Source organism: Phalacrocorax aristotelis, chromosome 23 (assembly GCF_949628215.1).
Source record: "Phalacrocorax aristotelis chromosome 23, bGulAri2.1, whole genome shotgun sequence".
NCBI lineage: Eukaryota > Metazoa > Chordata > Aves > Suliformes > Phalacrocoracidae > Phalacrocorax > Phalacrocorax aristotelis.
The window spans coordinates 6,361,618-6,382,953 of NC_134298.1; the positions used below are offsets into that span (position 1 = coordinate 6,361,618).

The 21,336-nt window shown below is 51.0% G+C and overlaps 2 protein-coding genes across 4 annotated transcripts in view; both read right to left on the reverse strand.

The window, feature by feature from the left end:
- Nucleotides 1–2,475, reverse strand: part of FBXL20 (F-box and leucine rich repeat protein 20) — a 43,962-nt gene extending 41,487 nt beyond the window's left edge. Inside the window, exon 1 of one of the 2 annotated variants that reach the window (XM_075117075.1) lies at nt 2,264–2,475. In XM_075117075.1, the coding sequence (XP_074973176.1) occupies nt 2,264–2,305 (42 nt within the window). In that variant the 5' untranslated portion in view covers nt 2,306–2,475. Of the gene's footprint in view, nt 1–1,379; nt 1,533–2,263 lie in introns of those variants that run through there. The other variant, XM_075117076.1, reaches the window with a different exon arrangement.
- Nucleotides 2,476–2,970: 495 nt separating this feature from the next.
- On the reverse strand, nt 2,971–20,971 carry MED1 (mediator complex subunit 1). Of its 2 annotated transcripts, XM_075117070.1 has the most exons (17): nt 20,758–20,971; nt 17,935–18,041; nt 17,058–17,136; nt 16,562–16,616; nt 16,303–16,435; nt 15,517–15,545; nt 15,065–15,136; nt 14,676–14,750; nt 14,040–14,113; nt 13,566–13,655; nt 12,688–12,799; nt 12,249–12,373; nt 11,921–12,039; nt 11,097–11,298; nt 10,811–10,906; nt 10,598–10,703; nt 2,971–9,335 (listed from the first exon to the last, which is right to left on the reverse strand). In XM_075117070.1, the coding sequence occupies exons 1-17, from the start codon at nt 20,966–20,968 to the stop codon at nt 6,086–6,088; spliced, it is 4,935 nt and encodes a 1,644-aa protein (XP_074973171.1). In that variant the 5' UTR covers nt 20,969–20,971; the 3' UTR covers nt 2,971–6,085. The 2 variants fall into 2 exon arrangements, with proteins under 2 accessions (XP_074973171.1, XP_074973172.1); XM_075117071.1 differs by lacking the exon at nt 20,758–20,971 and having other exon boundaries at nt 15,517–15,616; nt 17,935–18,037.
- Between the last annotated feature and the right edge of the window lie 365 nt (nt 20,972–21,336).

A 21,336-nucleotide genomic window follows, 5' to 3' on the forward strand; every position in this document is an offset into this window, starting at 1 on the left:
AGCCACCACAGCAGCCAGCGCTGTGCCTAATCCGGAGGTAAGGCAGAGGGCTATGTAGGAAGAGCACTGATCACCAAGCAACCCCGTGCTGTCTTCGTTAATCTTACAATATTCAACAACTTTGAATAGCAGCTTCCAGTCTCAACACATTTTTGCATAATTGTCCTTATGTCACATCAAATATGAACTATTACACTAAAAGGCACGCTCTCGTCAGCGAATAGGGCTTTCCCTTTTAAAGCAGAAATGTTACAAACTGTTTTCTAGGAAGCATGGCTGGATTTCTACCCGTGCATCCCTTCCTGAAAAATAAATCTACCTCTAAAGTGTGAATACACCGACATTCTAGAAGCTTTCCAGACCAAAACACCCTCACTAGGAAACCACGTATTTAAAGCAAAGGAGTTCTAAACTCGTCCCTTCCAGGATATATAGGTGAGTGGGTCAGAGATAATCAATGCTAGGGCTAATAAAACCGTGCCCTCGATTTACCAACCAAAACTTATCCAAGAAATGCGATAACGTTTAAAGGCACTTTTTGTAGCTCAAAAGCCTTTCTATAATGCACCAACTCTTCCTGCACAAATATGGACTAAAATAAATTAATCCAGCCCTCAAATACTCTCAGAGCATTTTGCTTATTTTCAACTTGCCCATTTTTGACTATAGGAAAAAAGTAACATGCAATTCCAGCAAAAATCCCACCCAAACCAAAACAAACCCAAACTCCTTCCCACTCTTTTTTTCCCCCAATGAATTGGGTTAATCTTGTTTTGGTACAACCCTGCCGAAAAGCTCTCTCCATACTGGAATGGATTCTAGTATTTCAAGACAAAAGCTAAGCAAGCAAAATAAAAAAGGTCGTTGCCATATGAGAAGACATTTCCCCACAGAAGGCTGCTACCAGCCGGTTTTTATTCCTTACTGTGCTCTGTGCCCAGCCACGCTGCAGTAATAAAAAAAAAAAAGCACTCAGGGGAAAAAAAAAAAAATACCCGTGCAGCCAAGAACAGACTAGAACGGTAAAAACAATAAGCCCGGATAAACCACATTCTGCATGCAGCCTCCTCTTTCAGAGCTCCCAGGTTTAGTTCAATGTTTGGATGCTACAGAAACACGGATGTTACAGCGCTGTTAATAGCCACACTGTTACTTATTTACAGTGGCCGATACGGATTTGGTAGAGGAAGAAAACAATTTCGTGTGCAATATTACAAAACCATTGTTTTCTGCACCCTTCTCAACTCCAGGGCTGGTTTCCTGGGGAATTCCACCCTCTTCTCTGGGAAACCAGACACTTTGCTTCACCATTAACCACTATTTCCCCTTGACAGCAGCCACGTCCCCTCTGTTTGGGGGGGGCGAAGCCACATCTTTACCATTCCGGGTTCTTTTCCTCCCATGTCGTCCTCGTATGCAGCACGAGCCGGGCGGTCGGGAGATGGAACGGGCAGGTATTTTCATCCTCCACAACAGCCTCTTACAGCGATGGAAAGTAAACCCGGCTGCTGCCCCCGCTGCCGCACCAGCCTCCCCCCGCTCGGGGAGGACAGCTGTTACAACAATGCAGAGCCGGGAGCAGCCCCGGCTCCAGAGCCTGCTTTGTGCCACGTTCTTTGAATAGATCTTATTGTTTACCCTCTGCTTCTTCCGTCCTCTCCATCCCCCACCTCCCCGCAATCCAATTTTTTTCCCGGCTACTGCCCCAAAAAAAAGACACAGGGCCACTTCTCGTCCCCCCTCAGCTGCCCCCCACCCTTGTTTTCCCGGATCCATCCCCCACAGCCCTGCTCCATCATCAACTTCGCTGCCAGCGCTCGAACCCGCAGCAACACGTTGGCAGCTGCCCCGACGCCCCCCCTTCCCGCAAACCCCCCACTGGAGTTTACATCTCACGGGAGGACACCCCCCCTTCATTCCCCTTCCCCCCCCGCCATTAGCCAACGGGCGGGGCGAGAAGTTTCACACCCCCCCGGACGGGTCACAGGCCCGAACCCCCCCCCCCACGGCGGCAGGGCCGCCCCCTCAGGCAATGTCCTCCCCCCCCGGCAGGGCCCCCCGCGGCCCTTTTCTCACAGCTTTCCCCCGGCTTTGCCAGCGGGCCGCGGTGACGGCCCGCCTCGGGTGGGAAGGCCCGGCCCCGCACCCTGAGGCTGTGGGGGGTCAGGCGGACACACACACACACGACAGACGGACACTGCGGCCTGACCTGGCCCGCCCCTCTCCTCAGCCCGGCCGGGCGGCCTCGCCCCCGGGGCCTCACCTCAAAGCGGCTCTTGGTGACCCCGTTCATCTCCCTCCGCATGGCGGGGCCGGGCGGGGGAGGGGAGGAGGACGAGGAAGAGAGGGGGGAGGAAGGCTGGTGGGGGGGAAGGGGAGGGAAGGGCAGAGAGTACCGGGGCGCCGCGGCCTCCGCCCGCCGCCGCCGCGGCGTCTCCTCCGGCCTCAACTTCAACCCAAAACAACACACCTGCCAACAACGCGAGCGCTCATTGGCGGGGAGGAACGGCGCGCGGGGAGGGAGGGAGGGAGGGAGGGAAGGGGGGGGGCGCGGCGCGCGCTGCAGCGGGGACCACCCGGTGTGTGTGGGGAGGGGACCCCGGGGGGGGGGGGGGGGGGGCTGCGCGCGCCCCCGCCGCGCCGCCGCCCCCCCGCTGCGACCCTGGTGGGTGCGAGGGGCGCCCCTCCCCCCCCGTGATACCGGGGGGCTGCAAAGCCCCTCCCCCATCCCCGCGATACCGGGGGGGGCGGGCCCGCCGCGCCGCGGGGACCGGGGGTCCCGGGGGGGGGATGCGGGTGTTTGTCGTGTCCCGCCCCTCAGCTCCCTTCCGGGAGGAGCGGGGAAGCCGAGCTCGACCAATCACAAGCCGGCCAGGCGTGACGCCACGCTGATGTCATTCCCGTGGGAAAATCAAGTGTGGCGGGGGATCCCCCCCACTTCCCCCCGCCCCTTTCCAGAGAGCCGAGACCTTTTTGTACCAAAGAGATTTATTTGCGTGTAAATAAACATGTTCTTTGCAATATTTCCAAAAAAAGGCGAAATTCGGCTCGGGCTCGGGGCGGGCGTGGCCCCGGGTACCAAAAAAGCGAATTTCCAGACACGTATTTACATCACGACCTCTTGGGAAAGAACCATTTTCTTTTAATCTCCATGTACACTTCACCACCTGAGATTAAAAGGTTTGGCTTTTACTTTGTTTCCACATTTTGTTTTTATCTTTCCAATACTGAAAGATGTAAAATAATCGAGACTAAGCAAAAAAAAAAAAAAAAAGTTTAAAAATAAATCATTTGTCAGAGGCCAAGCATTTACAGGTCAAACCGTCCGCATGGGCGCGTCCCTCGTCCCTCCTTGGCGACGGAAGCGTCGTGCGGCCGCTGCCCGGCTCCGCTCGCTCCCCCCCGGCACGATTTCCATCGCACGGCGGGGCACCGAAACGGGGCGGAAAAGGTTCAAAGGGCCGCCCCCGGGGGCCGCGCGCCTCCCGCAGCGCCGGCGGGGAGCCGGGACGAGACGCCGCACCCTCCCTTTCTGCAGGCGACGGCGCTGCCCGCCTTCCGCAGGTGAAATTTAGGATATTGAACTTTGGTCTTGGGCGAGCGGAGAAGGAGCTGTGCGCAGCTCTTTCCTTTAAAACACGTTTTTGTGTTAATTGTGGTTATTTCCCTCCGCTTTCTACCGCATTTCACACCGGTAAAACACAACTCCGATTCACGAGTCCAGCAAAGCGTCCCGTGAGATCCCCGGCCCTGATCTGCTTCCTTTTGAAGGCTGCTCACGCCTTCGTGTGACCCAGAAGGTTCTCAGGGCTTTCATAAAACAGAATTATTTAAAAAAATAAAACAACACAACAAATGGGGCAGCACAAAACCAGACGCCGACGTGCCGGAGCCCGACCGGGCGCCGCTTCCCAGCCGCAGGGTCCCCGGATAAATTCACCCGGTGCCGCGCTCCTCACGTCCTCTCCGCAGGCGCCTCGCGGCCACACGGCGCCGACGCTGCGCGAGGTAACGGCATCTGCTCCGCCTTTCCACTGTCTTTACTATTTTCCTGCCGTCTGAGCGTGGGCGGGCGGCGGCACCGGCGCTGGGCAGACCCCCAGGAGCACAGGGAACATACCAGAAGGGAGAGCGCTCCAGAGCCGGCGGGGGGGCGGCTCTGGGGAAACTCGGGCCCGCGTGTTCTGCAGCAGCGCTGGAATTAAGCCGAAGGCAGGAGGAAGAGGCGAAAAATCCCTACAATTAACTGAGGAGCTGCGACCCGCCTGAAAAGGCACCGGCCTCGCTGTGGCGTTAAGCGAGCCGGAGAAGAGTGAGCTTGCCTGGGGCACCCCTGGGGCCAGGCCGTAAACAGGACTGGAATTCTCTGCGGTTTCAAAGAAAATCCTTGCCATCTTTGCCGACTGCATCCCCAAACGCGACGCATGGTCTCATTCCCACGAGGGAAATCCTGGCCTCCAGGAAGCGACAGCGAAATCCGAGGGGAGCGGGATGCCGCTCGGTACGGAATTCAAAAGATGTTGTCGCAGAAGTCTTCGTTTCCCACATTCCTCCTCAGTGAACCAGGCTGAACTGTGCTTTTAAAAACAAAACACTCTCCTGAGTCTCTTTTCCTTTCAGGGACCGTGAGATAAGACCACAGAGGACGCCTGAGTCACGATTTTAATTCCAGCCAGCAGGGGAAAAATCCATCTTTGAAGGAAATCGCTGCTTCAGCCGCAACTCTTATCCCAGATGAACCAGCAGTGTCAGCGCCGACACCAGGACACGGCCGCCTCACGCCGCCAGGCTAACGCCTCCCCGGGGGAGAAGGCGACGCGGGCGTGCGGGACCACAATTACTATCTGAGGAGGGCGCTGCAAGTTAAAAGAAGAAAGAAAAAAAAGAAAAAAAAAAAAAAAAGAAAAAACCAAAATGAAACCCTGAAGGGCTTCGGCGACAGAAACAAAGACTGCAAAAACAAGGCCTGTTTTTGAACCGTGAGCGCACGCCTGCTGTTCTATCGACATTCGTGGAAGTATTTGTGGTGGATAAATTAAGCGTGGCTCTAAGCGTCCACGGGACCGGGACGTGTGCGGCTTACAGTCCATTGCTTCACAAATGCAGCATCAGAGGATTCTGGGGAAGCTCTGTTCGCTCAGCTTACAAGGAAGCAACGCTCAGATGATGACAGCGGAGTCCCTTTTTCATTCAGATTCGCTCCAACGCACGCCAGAATCTCACCACCAAAGCTACCGCGGCTGCACGCGTGCAGAGCTGCCCGAATCCACGGGCTCTACCCGAATTCCCAAGTCCCTTCGGGCTCTGCATCGCGCAATTAAAACAAGAGATTACGTGAAACCAAGCAGCACAAGGCATTCGGACGCGGACATAAATAAATAGTTAAGTGAAAGGGAGTCAGACGTAGGACAGCAATCCTTCATCACTGTGACCTGGAATCAAAGCCTGGTATCGGTCAGATCGCAGGGCCCCATTCCGCAGAGCGGCTCGTCTCGGAGGAAGACGAAGTTCCTCAGCACCGCACCGCATCAGGCGTCGAATGAGGAAATACCACAAAAATGAAATAAATTAAAAAAAAATAATCTGTTGTTTTCAACTCCTTCCAACCACCCTTTTAAAAAAGAACAAAACCCAACCCTAAAACACGCCCTAAAATAATTCTGTTTAAAACTTCCTAAAAACAAAAGCAACTTATTCCGAACGGGAGGAGGGGCAGAGGAGCTCGGACTCTCCCAGAATTTCCTATGTCTGTGTTTGCACCAGCCTGGGGGCTGCTCCCACGCTTACACGCACGCTTAGCTTTACACCCATTAACTCTAATGGGGTTATTAATACTTATAAATTAAGAATGAGTGTAAGCGTCCGCAGGATGAAGGCCACGGTCGGGAACCGGACGAGCTGCTGGCGCTCACGCCTTCTGCTCAGGCTTTGGAGATACTTGGAAATACTTTGTTTTTTTCTCTCTCTCTTCAAACACACCCTGTAAAAATCAGCCTGGCAGCTTTGCAACGAACGGTTCCTTTCTTTCAGTCTCTAGAACCTGCAGGTCCTGCGTACAGCTCGTCTTTTAAAGACACTAAGAAAATTAATTGCCGATGAGAGCAACATCCATGAGATCGTCATCTTCTTCCCCGATCAAGAACTCCGGGCTAGGCCGGGACGGTCGCTCGGCCGAAAGGATAGCACTGCTTGCCATGGAGAGAGACTGGTCGGCTGAAATCGGGGACTTGGACCAGCTCTCTGGCTTCATGCTGTGAGATTTCTTCTTGTCTCGGTCTTTATCTCGATCCCGATCTCTGTCCCGGTCTTTGTCTTTCACTTTTTTCTTCTCTTTTTTGTGCTTCTTGTGTTTTTCCGAGCTGTATTCAGGCAAAGGCCTAATGCCGTCGTCAGAGCTGGGGCTGTTCTGGTAGGATTTCTCTGCGATGGAAGAGCCCGACTCGCTCTCACTGTCTATGTTTTGGGGAGTGTATGCTGGTGACTTACTGTGGCTGGGAGAGCAGCGCTCATGTTTTGGGGTGGATCCGCTGATTAGAGGGGACCCGTAGCTTTTGGAAGAAGCCATCTGAGGCCTCAGGCCATCCCCACCTCCTTCCCCAGGTTTCTGCAAAGTTACTTTGGCTTTAATGCTCGGGGAACCACCGTCGTGTTTGCTGATGATAATTTTGGCCACTCCAGTGCTTCCGACATTTTTGGAATCCGAAGTCTTCTTGGAAGAGTCAACAGACCCTCCGGAAACTGAGACTTTAGATTTCTCTTTGTCACTCTTCTCACGTTTGCCCTGGAACTCACCTCCAGACATATTGTGTTTGGAGGACATAGTATGGCTTGAGGAATTGGAACTTGGCCCCATTTGTCCGTCCATCGGGTCGTCTCCACCAGGCCCGCTAGTGACAACCCCGTGTTTAAGTTTGTCTATGACTGCAGTCAGAGATGGCTTCTTGTTTCTGCTTGGAGACTTGCCTTTGGAACTTCCATGCTGGTTTTGAGATGAAGACATGGAAGACCCACTAGAGGAAAAGGAAGATGAAGATGCCGTCGAAGAATTTGATGAAGGAGGTGGTTTCTGTGACATAGACCCAGAGGATCCCATTCCTGAAGATGATTTCATACTCGAGCTTGAGCCGGTCCCGGACATATGGGAGCCTCCAGAACCTGAACTGATAGGTGACTTTGCTTTAGATGACGGGGGAGTACCTGGGACTGGTTTCATGGGAGAAGCAAGCTTGTCAGAACCCCCCGAGGGTCTAGAATGGGATGGAGAGATGTTTGGTTTGCTCATGGACGGGTTCATAAGTGATGATGGCTTTCCTTGAGGTTTCATCTTGGTACTTCCAGAGCCGCTGCTGAGGCCGTGTTTGGTGATGGGGGAGGATCCCGGCTTTCCCACCGACTGAGCCGAGCTTTTGGACTGGCCCGAACTTGAGCCGCCTTGGCTCGAGTACAGGCTGCTGCTCATCTTTGAGCCTGAAGACCCTTCTGATTTACTGCTTTTAATTTTGCCTGAGGTTGAAGAAGAGGAAGAAGACGAGGAGGAGGAAGAATGGCTATGATGGCTTTTGCTGCTGGAGGAGGTGACAGAGCCACTACTTGTGTACTGGCCGTGTGAAGACGGTTTGCCAACAGTCACTGTTCCTTTTGGGATCTGAATAGTTATTTTTGGAATAGGAGGAGTAGCTACACCGGGAGGAGTCTGAGATCTGCCTGAACTCCCAGGAGATTTGGACCCACCTGTGCTCGCTGGCGGTGTGAAAGGCCTGTTTGATGAACTGTGAGACGGAGATTTCCCATCTGTCTCCTGCTTTTTCCGCTTTGGAAGCTTCTCTTTGCTTTTACCATCGCTGGACGGTGTCCGGCTGCGCTTCCCTGGCTTCCCGTCTATCCCGGGACCTGCCATGTTACTCCCAGAACCATTGCCTTCCTTTACCCGCTTCTGAGGCTTTTCTTTTCCTAAATCCCCTGTATTCAGTAAAGGGCTCTGACCTCCACTGTGATGCTCCATGATGTCAGAGGACCCCAGTGCTTTGCTCGCAGCTGCAATAATACTAAAATCTACCGTATCGGACGGATTGCTCCCCTTAAATTTATTTTCCCCCCCATCAGCCCCCAAGACCTGCACCCCCAAAGTAGTTAGAGCCTGGGATGCATAGCCCTTGAAATCATCGGTGTCTCCACTCTGACTACTCTCATCAAAGTACTCCTCCCCAAAACCACTTTGACTCTGACTGTTCAGCAAGTCAGGATTGAAATCTACTCCGTCTGGAAAAAAATGGTTTGAAGAATCGCTGTTGGGGCTCACAGCAGCGTCTGCTATCAGGTCTGCTGGATCTGTGTACGGGTTCTCGCTATTGTTCGTCTGAAAAACATCGGGGTCAAAGAGGGCACTTTGTGAATGTCCTGAACTAGAAGAGTCCCTTACTGGAGTACCAATGGGCGGACAGTCCTCATTAGTGGTGGGGAGCTTGGAAGCCTCCTCTGCTATATCCGAAAGGATATCAGTAACATCGGCTCCAATGCTGTCCGAACTAGAAAGTCGAACCATTCTCTGAATACTGGGCTGCGAGTGAGGTATAGGCTGTGGGTATGTAGTAGGAGGAGTGCTGCACTGGCTGGGTGCCGGAGTAATATGAGGGGTGTCCAGGGTATCGGCAGTCATGTTGACATCAAAAATGGGATTCTGGGAGTCAACATCCATTGAAAAGAGCTCCCTCTGGAAATCATCCTCAGTCTGATGCTTGGGCTTGTCGGCTGGCATGCGGGACTTTTTTTTCTTTTGCTTATTCCCCCCGGGGCCCATTTCCATTCTGGGGGAGCCAGAGGAAGAGTTCTGCCTTTCCAGAGGGCTGCTCCCATACAGAGTGGAGAAATCCTGAGGGGGATTCTCTTTAAGAAGGTTCATGAGCATGGGGTGGTTCTTGGTGTTGCTTGCTGGTGAGGATACTGGTGGTGGTGTGTGGTGGGGAGGGGTTGGACTTGAGCCAATGGTAGACCCCACATTCCCTGTGATCTGCAACAAACTAGTGAGAATAGGGTTCTGAGACACTTTGCTGAAGTCCTCCCCATGGCCCACCGAGTCATGCCTCTCTTTCATGCTTATGCTCATGTTAAACAAAGTAGTGATGGGCCCCCCAGGAAAAGTGTTTGTTGGGGTAGTGGTACCACTCATTGGGTTGCTGCCTGTGGTCATGCCATACCCTGGGCTGCTGGCTGGGGGAAGGTTTTTCTTCACCATATCTTCTACTGTCTCTGCAATGAGGGACAAGGCTGGTGTGTCTGCTTGAATCGTTTCTGCTTTTCTACGAATTGCTCTCATGGTGACAGGAATGGACATACATCTGCAAGACACCAGACAAAGGGGTTAGCGTGCGGTTTGCTGCCCTACAGCAACATTCACTGAAGACGTTTTCACAACTTCATCAGACACAGCAGTTAAGGCTCTCGGGCACACGAGAGCAACAGGTCCAGGCACTTACAGAGCCCTGCTGTGCTGCTCGTACTTACACTTATCCCATCACGCTTACCTAGCCAGGAGACAACAGTGCCTTTACGCATTGCCTTGCAATCACAAAGGGAGAATTCATCCACCAATTAACTCTAAGAGCTGACAGGTTGTGATCTCAGAGTTAAAGCACAGGGCGCAGTCAGGGTTGTTACCCTGATTCTGCCAGAAAACACCTTTGTCTAAGCTCAGCAAACCTTGGAGCACAAGTGTGCTGGGGAGCGGCTGAGGGAGCTGGGGGAGTTTGGCCTGGAGAAGAGGGGGCTGAGGGGAGCCCTTCTCGCTCTCTGCAGCTGCCTGAGAGGGGCTGGAGTGAGGGGGGTTGGTCTCCTCTCCCAAGGAACTAGTGATAGTATGAGAGGAAACGGCCTCAAGCTGCGTCAGGGGAGGTTTAGGTTGGATGTTAGGAACAATTTCTTCCCTGCCAGAGCGGTCAGGCCCTGGCACAGGCTGCCCAGAGAGGTGGGGGAGTCACCGTCCCTGGGGGGTTCAAAAACCATGTAGACGTGGCACTTGGGGACATGGTTTAGGAGGCCTGGGGGTGTTGGGTTGGGGGCTGAACTTGATGATCCTAAAGGTCTTTTCCAACATTAATGATTCTGCGATTCTATGATTGTAGGATTCTAATTGCCTGAAACCCTGTAAAAATCAATGATAAAGCCACGTTCTACTCAAGGACGACAAACCTATGACATTCTGAAAGAAAACATAGCTATTCACACTGAAGAGGTCTGTGTCATGCACTGTGAACATTCTGCTGTGTTATGGTGGCTGGGGTGGAGGACCCTTGGTAAAAGGCCTGTGTAGATGACAACTGCAGGTGAGCTCTTCCACTTTTTACATGACTTAGCAACCAATGACAGGGGAAGGCATAAATAGACTCCTCGGACACGCACCTGAAAATCAGTAGCTATGGTTTACCATCTGGAATGGAATTTCCTATAGGGCTCCAAGCTCTCCTCTCTTCCAAACAACCCCTACCAAAACTCACCCACAGACAGAATAACGGCTCCAGAACCGCCAGGGTAAATATGAGACAGCCACAGAGTTCATCTATACGATTTGGAGTGCGTGGTGGCACAAAATAGTCCAGCTTACCTTTGAACAACTTTGGCAATGAAATCATCTGTACAGATAAGAGCATCGGACAGCCCTTTGTACAGCTTACAGTTCACGTGAGTAGAGTCTTGCACATCCATTACCACTAAAAGAGAGAAGGCATTTGGAAGAGATCAAAATCCTGGTTACAGCGGAAGAAAACCCTGCCATCCTTCCCAGAAACACTCTCGTGCTTTTACCGAGTCCACTTACCACACACCAGGGAGTCGTTCACAGGATGCTGAAAGGATACACTGAAACAGGAGTCAGAAAGAGGACAAACTTCAAACTGCAGGATCCCAGGAGAATCTGAAAGACATGGGAAATGTTAAATTAGGGGACACAGGAGATGAACCAGATGCACCAGCTCAATACCCCCCATACAGAAGGAAAAAAACAGGAAAGCAGTGTAGGCCTCTCTTCTTATTCCTACGGCTGGGAAAATTACCCAGGGTTTCTTATTATCCACACATTACATTCCACCCAGTGCGGAACCCACCTTCTTTTAAAACTGTTCGCTTGACACAGCTGCCAATCAGTGTGTTGTATGCCACCTGATGTCTGATCAAATTGAGGATGAGAGGAACCCGTCCAGGGTGCTGGAAGGCGATTTTACTAATCAGAGTTCCCTGAAGGCTTCTTCCATCTGGGAGAGGAGCATCTTTGTTCAGAAAGTAACAGTGCTGCTGTCCTGGAAGAGCCTGACAAACAATTTCTGCTTTATTCCAACTACTGCTGGGTACAAGGCAAGAACAGACATCTAGGAAGGAAAGAGCAGGCCCCAGATCCAACCTTTCTGGCTGAAAATGACAAACAACGAAGACACTTTCCTTCTGATCTGAACAAGCAAAACACGATTTTGGCCCCTCAGAAGTAGTACTGCCAGTGTCCACCATCCCCACTAAAACAGTTTCATTCTTTACGGGATCCCTTCTGAGGAAAAGAGAAATCCTCTGAAGTTAACAGATCTGTCACAGACAAACGTAAGAACCAGGATTTCTCCCAGAGTGATGCGACTCATTCAGCCAAACATTACAGTCCCAAGAAGAGCAAGGGGCAGCACCTGGGAAGGCTCAGTCCCACAGCTCTGCTGTCATTCCTGCAGCTGTGCTTCAACAGCAATGGATTTTTCATTACCTAATTTTCCTAATTACTGTGGTCACACCTGCATCAGAATTCTAATGCTTGGATAGCACAGTTTTTGCCTATGAATACATGCTGTACCAATTGCCTTTATCCTACTTGAAAGATACCTGAAACAGATGAAAAACCCCACCCTGCTTGCCTACAAGCAGAATGCCCTGGGTGTAACAACATACTTACTGCATAGAAGCGCATATTGTGGTTTAAAGGTAGAGGATCAGCCTCCTTGGATAATTCAAACTGTGTGATCAACTCATACAAGGGTACAAATGTTGGCGGTGTGTCGAACAACGGAATACCTGAGGGAACAAGATGGCACAGAACGGTAGCACCCGGGAGCCCGCAAGAGACGGTGGGCCAGAGAAGGCGATCCCATCTAGTAAAGGAAAACCTACCCAGGCTTAACTGCAAACAGAGCACAAAACCTTGAGCAACTTTCTTTGCACATGTTACAAATTAGCATCTTTTACCAAAAATCTAGGGGGAATCTGACAGATCTGCCACCCACCTGTGCAGCCCTGAATTTTCTGAATGAAAGGTCGAGACACCGGAATGGGACGTGGAAATTTCAGGAAGAAACAAGCTGGTAAATCCACGCTGTTGGCACTGGTGATTGACGAGAAAGACGGAGTTCTGGAAGAGGGGGTTAACACAAGAACCTATGAGATGCAGGGCATGACTCTGGCTTCTGCTGTGAGCGCCAGACATCCAATTTACTGTTTGCTCAAATACAAGCAGACTGTTACCACCTCATTAAAAATTAATGCTCCTCAAAATCATGTCACATGCCTGAAATACGTATTTTTTGGCTTAAAGACAGCACGTAAGTGCTTTTTATAATGCTATGACATCACCTCCCCACTCTGACTTCAACAGAGGACTGGATGTTGAATTTACATCTGAACGAGGCCGCTCAGAAAGGCCCAGCAGACGCGCCCTTTGCTTACCCTTTGCTGTCCACTGGATGAGAACCCATGATCAGCGGCGCAATCGGAAGTTTGTACATAGCCATGGTTCCCTCAACTGTTACTGACACATTCATACCCAAAGACCGAGGAACTGCAAGAGGAAGTGACAAGAAAAGACCAACACCGTAAGCTGAAGAAAAAAGAGGATGCAAGCTTTATGAATTAAATCGCTACGGTGGAAGTGTCTTACTTCCTCCACAAGGCACAGTTCTCAGCAATCACCTTTATCACTAAATGGATTACAGCCAAACTAGTCATGCTACCGAATGCTTTACTTTTCTCCTGCAAGGCAGATCAGTTACAAAATTCTTAAAATACAGCCCAAATACATTTGCAAGTTTGTAGCATGCTCTTTACAAAGCAAAACAAACAATGATTTTGGACAGTTCCACCCTCTTCTTTCCCGAGACCAGCCTCCGTTTTTCCTGGGGCTTGGCTCTGTCATTTTAGCCAGAGACAGACGTCCATGTACAAGCATAAGAAGTAATCTTCTGGTAAGATGGCAGAGACATGAGTATTGCCACAATAAAACAAATCCTGTGTTAACAGTGAAATTCACCCTACAGAAAAAGGCTCTGGCTGCAGACTGCTGGCCCGTCGCCCTCGGTAGCACCCCAGTTCAAACTCCAGAATAGCCACCAGGTTCAAGATGGGCAACTGAGCCAGTGTTTACACATTACACAGTTGCCAGCTGAGGCTGAACCACGACAGCTTATTAAACCCATGTCCTCTGTAAGCCGACCTACGATTCTCCTGTACTACAGGGTGACAGCAGAGGGGAGCCAGGCTGTTGGAATTCTGCTTTCTTCTCCCCTCCAAGCAGCGGCAGTCCTCACTAGCTCCTAACACTGACCTACCGTTGCTCTCATGCAATATAACGGGCGCTCCAGTGCCGTCTTCAAATAAATCATAGGGCGAGACGTAATACTTGAGATTCATCAGGAGACCTGGGGGAGAGAAGGTTTTGAACAGGCATCCCGACGACACGAGTCATCCCGATCGTTATTAAACCCTGTAGCCACACAACATTTGCTCTGTCACACAGCACACGCCGTGCAGTGCTGCTAGCGCATCTTCAAAGAGTTGTTCTCTGCCATTAAAGACGCAGGCGCGGCCATCTGCCACAAAACCATCATGTGTGGCTCTGTGAAGAAAAGCTGGCTTTCTGGATCACGTGGGACTTACAAATACTCAACCACCTCGTCCCTCTTTGAGTTTGATCAGCATTTCCCATTACCGCCATCAGTCAATGTGAAGCTGAGGCCCAGAAAGGGGGCCCTGCCCAAAGTAATTTTTATTCTTTTCTTTTTTTAAGTGTTAATCAAAGATACCTCCACTCCTGGGGGTGAGATAGCCAACACTGCCATGAAGAATCTTGTCGAGGGGATTTGCATTGGTGGCTTGCCTGCAAGAGAGGCAATCACAGGTCTGTAACAAGCCAGAGTCATACCTGAAGCCAAAATTCATGCGCTGATGGCAGCCTTAAGATTTTTAGCTCAATATATACACTTCCCGGTCGCACAGAGGTAGCGATCTTAAACTTCACACTGTTATAGGCAAAACAAAAGCTACTTTACTCTCTACAGCATGGATGGTTTGTTCACTGAATCTAGAGCTGTGAAAGATGGTAAAATGTTTCTCAGTTTCTTGCTGTAAAACACGTTACCACTCATCCATTTGGTTATATCTTTTGCCATTTAGACTTTCTTTCAGTTAATTCTGCAGTTAAAAAGGAATTGCTCAGAAAGCTGTGAGCATTTTTTCTCTATATATCATTCCCCTTCTGCCACAGGCCTTCTATAGCCTCAGCACTGTCCTTCTCAGCAATAATGTCAGACTGCATGGGCACTGAGGGGATGCTTCCTGGCTATACAGTACTTGGCACGATCAGAATCAGCCAACGTGATGCAGTGTTATTAAGAAAAACCAAACCACCACCACCAAACAAACCACAGAGGTGTCCTTACCAATACATCCCTGCCATTTTTGAGAGATCCAACTCCAAGGACTGCAGAGCTAAGTACATTTTAGTTTTAAGTTTGCTGGGGAAAAAACAAAACAAAACAATATAAGAAAAATTGACAGGAACTGTGCAATGAAATCCAACTCACAGAACTGCTGGCTGACAAGCTGCAGTACTTGCCATCAGATCAAGCGTTTCGGAATTATAACTGTTCATTCCGCATTCCCGCTAGCATAAAATCCTCCCTACCCACCGTGTGCACACACAAGCCGTGGTGATGAAGCCAGCAGGGTCACACACAACGAAAATATAAGCACAGAACAAAAACCTTGTAGATCTGTTTAATTTTACGTATGCAGTTGTAAAGAAATACAATACATATTCCAGACTTACTTGTCTCCTGGCAACTTATACAGGTTTACAAGCCCCCTTAAATGCTTAGAAAATTCATCAAAATTTTTCTCTCTGAAAGGAAGAGGGAGAAAAGTAACATGTATTCAAACTGTAGCAGATAAGGTTTTGGTTTAAAAAGTTCTATTAATACAGACACCAAGTCACTTAAGAAAGGACTTTTGCTACATGAAAGCTACAAAACGTGTTCTTTAAATGACCCAGCTTTAACAATTCTGATGAATGTTGTGCTGTGGCTTCCCAAATACCACGCACAGCAGTCAGAACCAGAAGTATCTGAACCAAAGCCAGAAAATCCCCTGGAGAAGTACAGAGACTTTGTGGGGAAGGAACAGTTACGAAACGTTTTGCATTTCCAGACATAAAATAGCATCAGATCAATACTGCAAAGAGAAGCCTGTCAGAAAATGCTACGAACAGCTCTTGTTGCTCACCTCAGATGTTGCACCAATTCTGGACAGCTCTGAAAAGGAAAGAACATACAACGATATCAATGTCGAATGCAGCAATTTCAGTCTTTGTGCAGCACAGCAACTGTAAAATATTAGGACAGTAAAATTCCTAAGCATCAGCTTTTCATGAGAAACAACAAAATGCTCACAACTACACATTGCTCTAGTTCTTGTTCGTCAACCCCCTCTGGGAAAAATTCAGGCAATACTATTTCCTCTTAAACAACTGATTTGAAATAAACTTTTAAAATTGTGAAGCCTTAGGTTGGAAACCTGTGATCTTATATAGGGATACTAAAAACAGTCTGTTTTCCGAAGAGTGGCTAGGCCAACGTAAACAGCAAGTTCAGACTCTCGTACACGTGCACAAGGGAAGTGAAGCCATTTTCTTTCGGCATTCCACGATTTCCATTCACAGACCTAAGTTTTTTAAGATTAATTTCCCTAACCTTCCTCCAGAATTAAAATTCGCAGAAACACAGCAATAACTTCCTCAAATAATGTGGCCAGTTATAAAACCACTCAGAGAAAAAGAGAGACCATGAGTAAAACGGTCCTTGCACACGTACACTACCCCAATCAGATTAACCCACAAGGACGGACTACTCCGCAGGGGCTTCTACTTTCCACTAGAACAAGCAGCAAACGTGTAACGCCCCATCTAGCAGAACGTTAAATATGATCCATTTCCTCTGCTCAAAAAGGGAGCCAAAGCGGCACTTCCGAAACCACACAGGTATTACCCTCATCTTTGTCAGCGATACGTACCACAGGGTTTTCTCCGTGGTGAGCCACCTTGACATCACACAGCAGCCCTGTAGGATCTAACTGGACTTCCACATAGAACATGTCTGAAGTGATGTAACATTCAGTGCCATTTGCACTAAGGTGAGATCCAAGGCTTACATACAAAACAAAACAAAAATTGCTATGAGATGCACACAAAAAACAATCAAACCAGCAGTGAGATTACGATGCGTACAGATAAACAAGGAAAAGCCTTTGCCAGAAAATAAAGGAGACCTACCCGTTTTGCCTAGCTATAGACTCTAAGCGATCTGTCATGGCAGGCAGAGAAGATACTGGATGGAGAGAGTGAAAAACAAGGCTTAGTGAACCCCAGGAGTAAGCCATCAGCATTAAAAACAATCTCAACTCATGAATCCCTCCCGTGCCTGCTCACCCCTTCACACGTGCAACTACATACATTGGCTGTACTCAAAGTACAGGCAGAACAATATGCATAGAGAAAAACAGATGTTCTCACAACTGCAAACAGAGAATGGATTTTCTTCCTCAAGTGGAATTCGGGTATGCGCATTTACAATGAAACTAACCCAGGCAATCTCGACTGGCACCGCCTGGCACTGAGATAAGCTAGCTCACGGAAACGTGAGCACACACGCACGAGGAACACGGCGAAACGTGCTAGCAACAGCCTTGCTTGCTTTTATAATTTGGAGTATTTCCATAGCGAATCGCTGTTAAGCAGTGTGTCAAGTGCACGCGCGGAACGCACCAACCTTTTAATGCCTTCTGCAAAGTCTCCAAGCAGCTCACCAGATGCTGGTGCCCCCCCGAGTTCATCACAACTCGCTTTTCCTTAGTCACAAAAAAGAAGAAAAACGGCCTTTTTGTGCATCACTCAGTAAGAGGGAATTATTGCAACTTTTGATCAGTCAAGTGAGGTTTAGTTAGGTCATTAAAACAGGTTAGATTTCATCCCAAAATTACACCCTTATTTCGATTCCTGTAGAAGAACAGTATCCATTTTGGAAGCAGGTAACTTCCTGGTTAACTTAGTTAAAGGCAGGCCTGGAATTGATTTATTTTCTTTTAAGCAACTCGCTCAGCTGGAAGAACAGACTATAGTGACTTTTTAACAGGTATAAGCTAAGAGTTGTATAAGAGCGAACAGAGAAATAATGAGACAGGCAAACTTGTAACACCGCAATACAGGCCGAAGCCTTTGATGTCGCTCTCCCATGCCTCCTGCTCCTCAAAATCACTGAATGGGGAGCAAATTGCTTTACAAAACACAACATCCTGAAACAGCAAGGGGCAGAATGGTTTGGGCTTCTCAGCACCAGCTGGAACGACAAGTCTGACCCTTTCCCTGGCACTGAGCTGACAGCTGCCCCAGGTCAGTTAGGCTGTAGAAGGAGCGGGGGCTGTAATTAGGGAAGGCAAAGGCACGCCAGACAGAAAGGGGATGGACACGACTCCCTCCCTGGCACACTGCGGAGTGTGAGAACTGGACCGTTGCAACCACACTGGCCCAGGAGGAAGCCAAGGCTTGAACAAACGGTAAAGTGCTTTGAAGAGATCTAACAAACCAACAAAAAATCACGACTAAAGAAACTTCAGAAACCCTCCTGCTCAGATCCCAACAATTCTCACCATGACTTGACGGACTAACTTCATGGTTTCTGTCCAAGGTCTGTTTTGGTTGTACTTTGCGTGAAGTCTTTCTAAGAGGGTACTCATCTTATTCAGCTTCTCCGTTTCTGTAAGACAGGGGAATAGTCAGAAAAAAGAGAACGAGACAATATTTGCAGTTTTACAGATGAAACAGTTTGGCAGTTTTAATGAAAACACTTTCCACCTTTAAGCTAAACAGGATTTTGAAAAAACTTATTTACTGCTCATTTATCCCTGCAACCTAGACCTTGTAAATGTTAAGGATACATCACAAGCTACCAAAACCTAAAGGGCCATGAAATGCCTGCGAGCTGCGGCTCCTGCTCTGCTCAGACTCTGAATGACAGGGCCCCATCAGGGTAAGTTCTGCCATGACGGGGATACACGGGGGCACTGTTTGAAGGTACAATGGCACGGTCTAAAGGCAAAGCTTCCCCGGGCCAGGAAACAGAGTGTAAGAAACATGGTGTTAAAGAAGCGAGGTTAAGCTTCGTTTCCTGGATTCCCCATCACTCTTCTCTCTTCCAACTCTCCAACCTCTTGTACAGTAAAGATCCTCATAGACCCTTCCATCACAAAAAGTCTCAACCAAATCAGTCCCATCGCCAGTTGTGACAAATTCTCTCGCCAGACACACTCGTACCTCACACTAGCTTGGAACCCAAGGGCTGGTGTCTCCACAGTGCTGATCCAGAGCCGGGGCACAGCTCCACACGCTGAGACACAACAAAACCACAGACAACTGCATGGCCACAGATCTCTACCAACCTACAACCTACTCAGCCTTTACAAAACACCTCTCGTATCCTGCAGGCTCCCATCGATCCCATGGTTCTACAAACTCATTTCTGTATATTTTAGAGAGTTCCACTGTTATGAATCCTTGACATCTCCTTGACAAGAGAAAAGGAGTGATGCAGGATCAGTCACTATGCAAAAAAGTAGCGTTGGACAGTTTAGTTGAAAAAGTTCCAAGATAAAGCAGTTATTTTTTTCCCTACTATCTAGTCGGACACTTGCACAGAGAGAACACAGGTTTCAGCACTATAATTTTGTCGTTTTTTGCTAAGAGACAGCTTTTTCTACACTTGCATTTGTCAAAAAATCCCAGCGGACATCACTGCCAAAATAAACCCTGTCGCTGGCACTACTGGGTCCAAGGCAAACAGATGTCTGGGACATTTTAACCACCACGGCATGCAACCCTGTAAGCCCTCACCTGCAAAACTTCAAGAGTTTGTTTTTATTATTGACACACGTACAGTTCACAGACCTAATGCTGACCCTATCAAATCCAAGTGTAAGAAAGAAATAAATGCCTGCTAGATGCTTTCAGACACTTTATACCCCTCAGCTATGTTAGAACTGCAGAATGGTTGAGGTTGGAAGGGACCTGCAACAGTCACCTGGTCCAAGCCCCCTGCCCAAGCAGGGCCACCTCCGGCAGGGTGTCCAGGGCTGTGTCCTGACCACTTTTGAGCCCCTCCAAGGACAGAGGCTCCGACACCTCTTGGGGCACCATGTGCCAGGCCTCAGGCACCCTCAGAGTGGAAAAGTGTTTCCTGATGCTCAGGTGGAGCCTCCTGCGTTTCAGGTTGTGTCCAGGACCTCTGGTTCACGCCTGAAGCAAGCTGGGCTCCCTCCACTTTATGCTCTCCCTCCAGGTATTGGTGCACATAGTTAAGATCCCGTCAAGCCCAGGGACGGGGAGAGTTCTGCCAGATCAGAGAATCAAAGAATGTCCTGAGTTGGAAGGGACCTGCAAGGATCAGAGAGACCAACTCCTGTCCCTGCACAGGACACCCCAAATTCACACCATGTCTCTGAGGGCCTTGTCCAAATGCTTCTGGAATATCGCCAGGCTGGTGCCGTGATGCCTCCCTGGGGAGCCTGTGCCAGGGCTCCACCACCCTCTGGGGGAAGGACCTTCTTCTAATGCCCAGCCTAACCCTCCCCTGGCACATCTCCCTGCCGTTCCCTCGGGCCCTGGTGTTGGCCACCAGAGAGCAGAGACCAGCCCTGCCCCTCCTCCTGCCCTTGGGAGGGGGCTGCAGAGCGCCATGAGGCTGCCCTCGGCCTCCTCTGCTCCAGCTGAACAACCCAAGGGACTTCAGCCGCTCCTCGTGCCGTTTCCCCTCTAAACCCTTCCCCAGCTCCATGCCCTCCTCGGGACACTCTCCAGTAGCTTTATACCCTCCATGTCCTGCGGCGCCCAGCGCTGCCCACAGCACTCGGGGTGAGGCCACCCCAGCTCGGGGCAGAGCGGGACAATCCCCCCCCCTCGCCCGGCTGCGATGCAGGGCTCGGTGCCCCCCAGGGCACGGTGGCCCCCTTGGCTGCCAGGGATCACTGGTGGCTCATGTTCAACTTGCCATGGACCAGAGCCCCCAGGTCCCTCCCTGCAGAGCTGCTCCCCAGGCTGGCTGTACACCCAGGGCGGCCGAGCCCCAGGGGCAAAATCCGGCACTTGCCCTTGTTCAACTTCGTACCTCCGACCGGCACGGTCAGAACCTCACGAGAATAATCGCCTTTATTTTGTTCGAAAGCGGAGCCCCACCGCAGCCAGCGCGAAGACCCAGAGGCCCGGCCGGGGGAGCGAGTCCCGGCGCCGGAGCCTGCCCGGCCCGGTGCCACCGTCCGCGGGACCCCCGCCCTCCCGCCGGGCCGCCAGCCCCGCTGCCGCCTTCCGAGGGATCCGCCTCAGCCCCAGCCCGACAGCACCGAGCCGCCGGGGCCCGCCCGTCTCCTCACAGGGACGGCGGGAAGCCTCAGCGCCGGCCGCGCCCCTCCGGCGGCACTCACCCTCGGCGCCGCCCGGCGCCGCCTTCATGCCGCGGGCGGGGACGGGCGACCCGCGGCGGGGCCGGGAGCGGGGAGGGACGGCGGGGGTTGGGGCGGGGGTGTGCGAGCCGCGGCCGGGCCGCTCCGCGCCGGCCTCACACGGCGGCGGCCGCCGCCATCCCTCCCTCCGGCCGCGGCTGCGCCTCCCGCCCTCTCGCGAGAGCAACCACATCTCGCGAGAGGACAGGTGCGCGCGCGTGGAGGGGTGGGTGAAGGGGGTGGGCGGGGCACGCGGCGGCAGGCTCTGCCCCCAAAAGCCTCCTTTACCCCCACCCGTTACCGGCCATCGTTTAACCCCAGCGCCTCCGGTGAGCGCGGGCTGGGCCGAGCCTCCGACCGGGCTCTTTAAAACTTCAACTGGGAGGAGGAAGTGGCGGGAAGGGCCGGGGCACGCCGTGAATGGGTTTTCACGGCGCCTCCATAAAGATTTGTTGAAGGGAGCGGGCGGGGCGAAGGGGGAGGCGCGCGCAGTGTCCCCGCCCGGCGCCCCAATAAAGTTTCATTGGAAGCGGAGGAGCGCGTCACGTCGCACGCGCGGAG

Excerpts from the sequence above, each read along its gene's own strand:
- MED1 (XM_075117070.1), bottom strand. The coding sequence starts at position 20,968 with ATGTGGTTGCTCTCGCGAGAGGGCGGGAGGCGCAGCCGCGGCCGGAGG. Across the intron at positions 13,656-14,039 it reads TCTCACCCCCAGGAGTGGAG|GTCTCCTGATGAATCTCAAG; the intron begins GTATCTTTGATT and ends TCTCTCCCCCAG. Across the intron at positions 12,374-12,687 it reads CATCCAGTGGACAGCAAAGG|AACTCCGTCTTTCTCGTCAA; the intron begins GTAAGCAAAGGG and ends CCCCTCTTCCAG.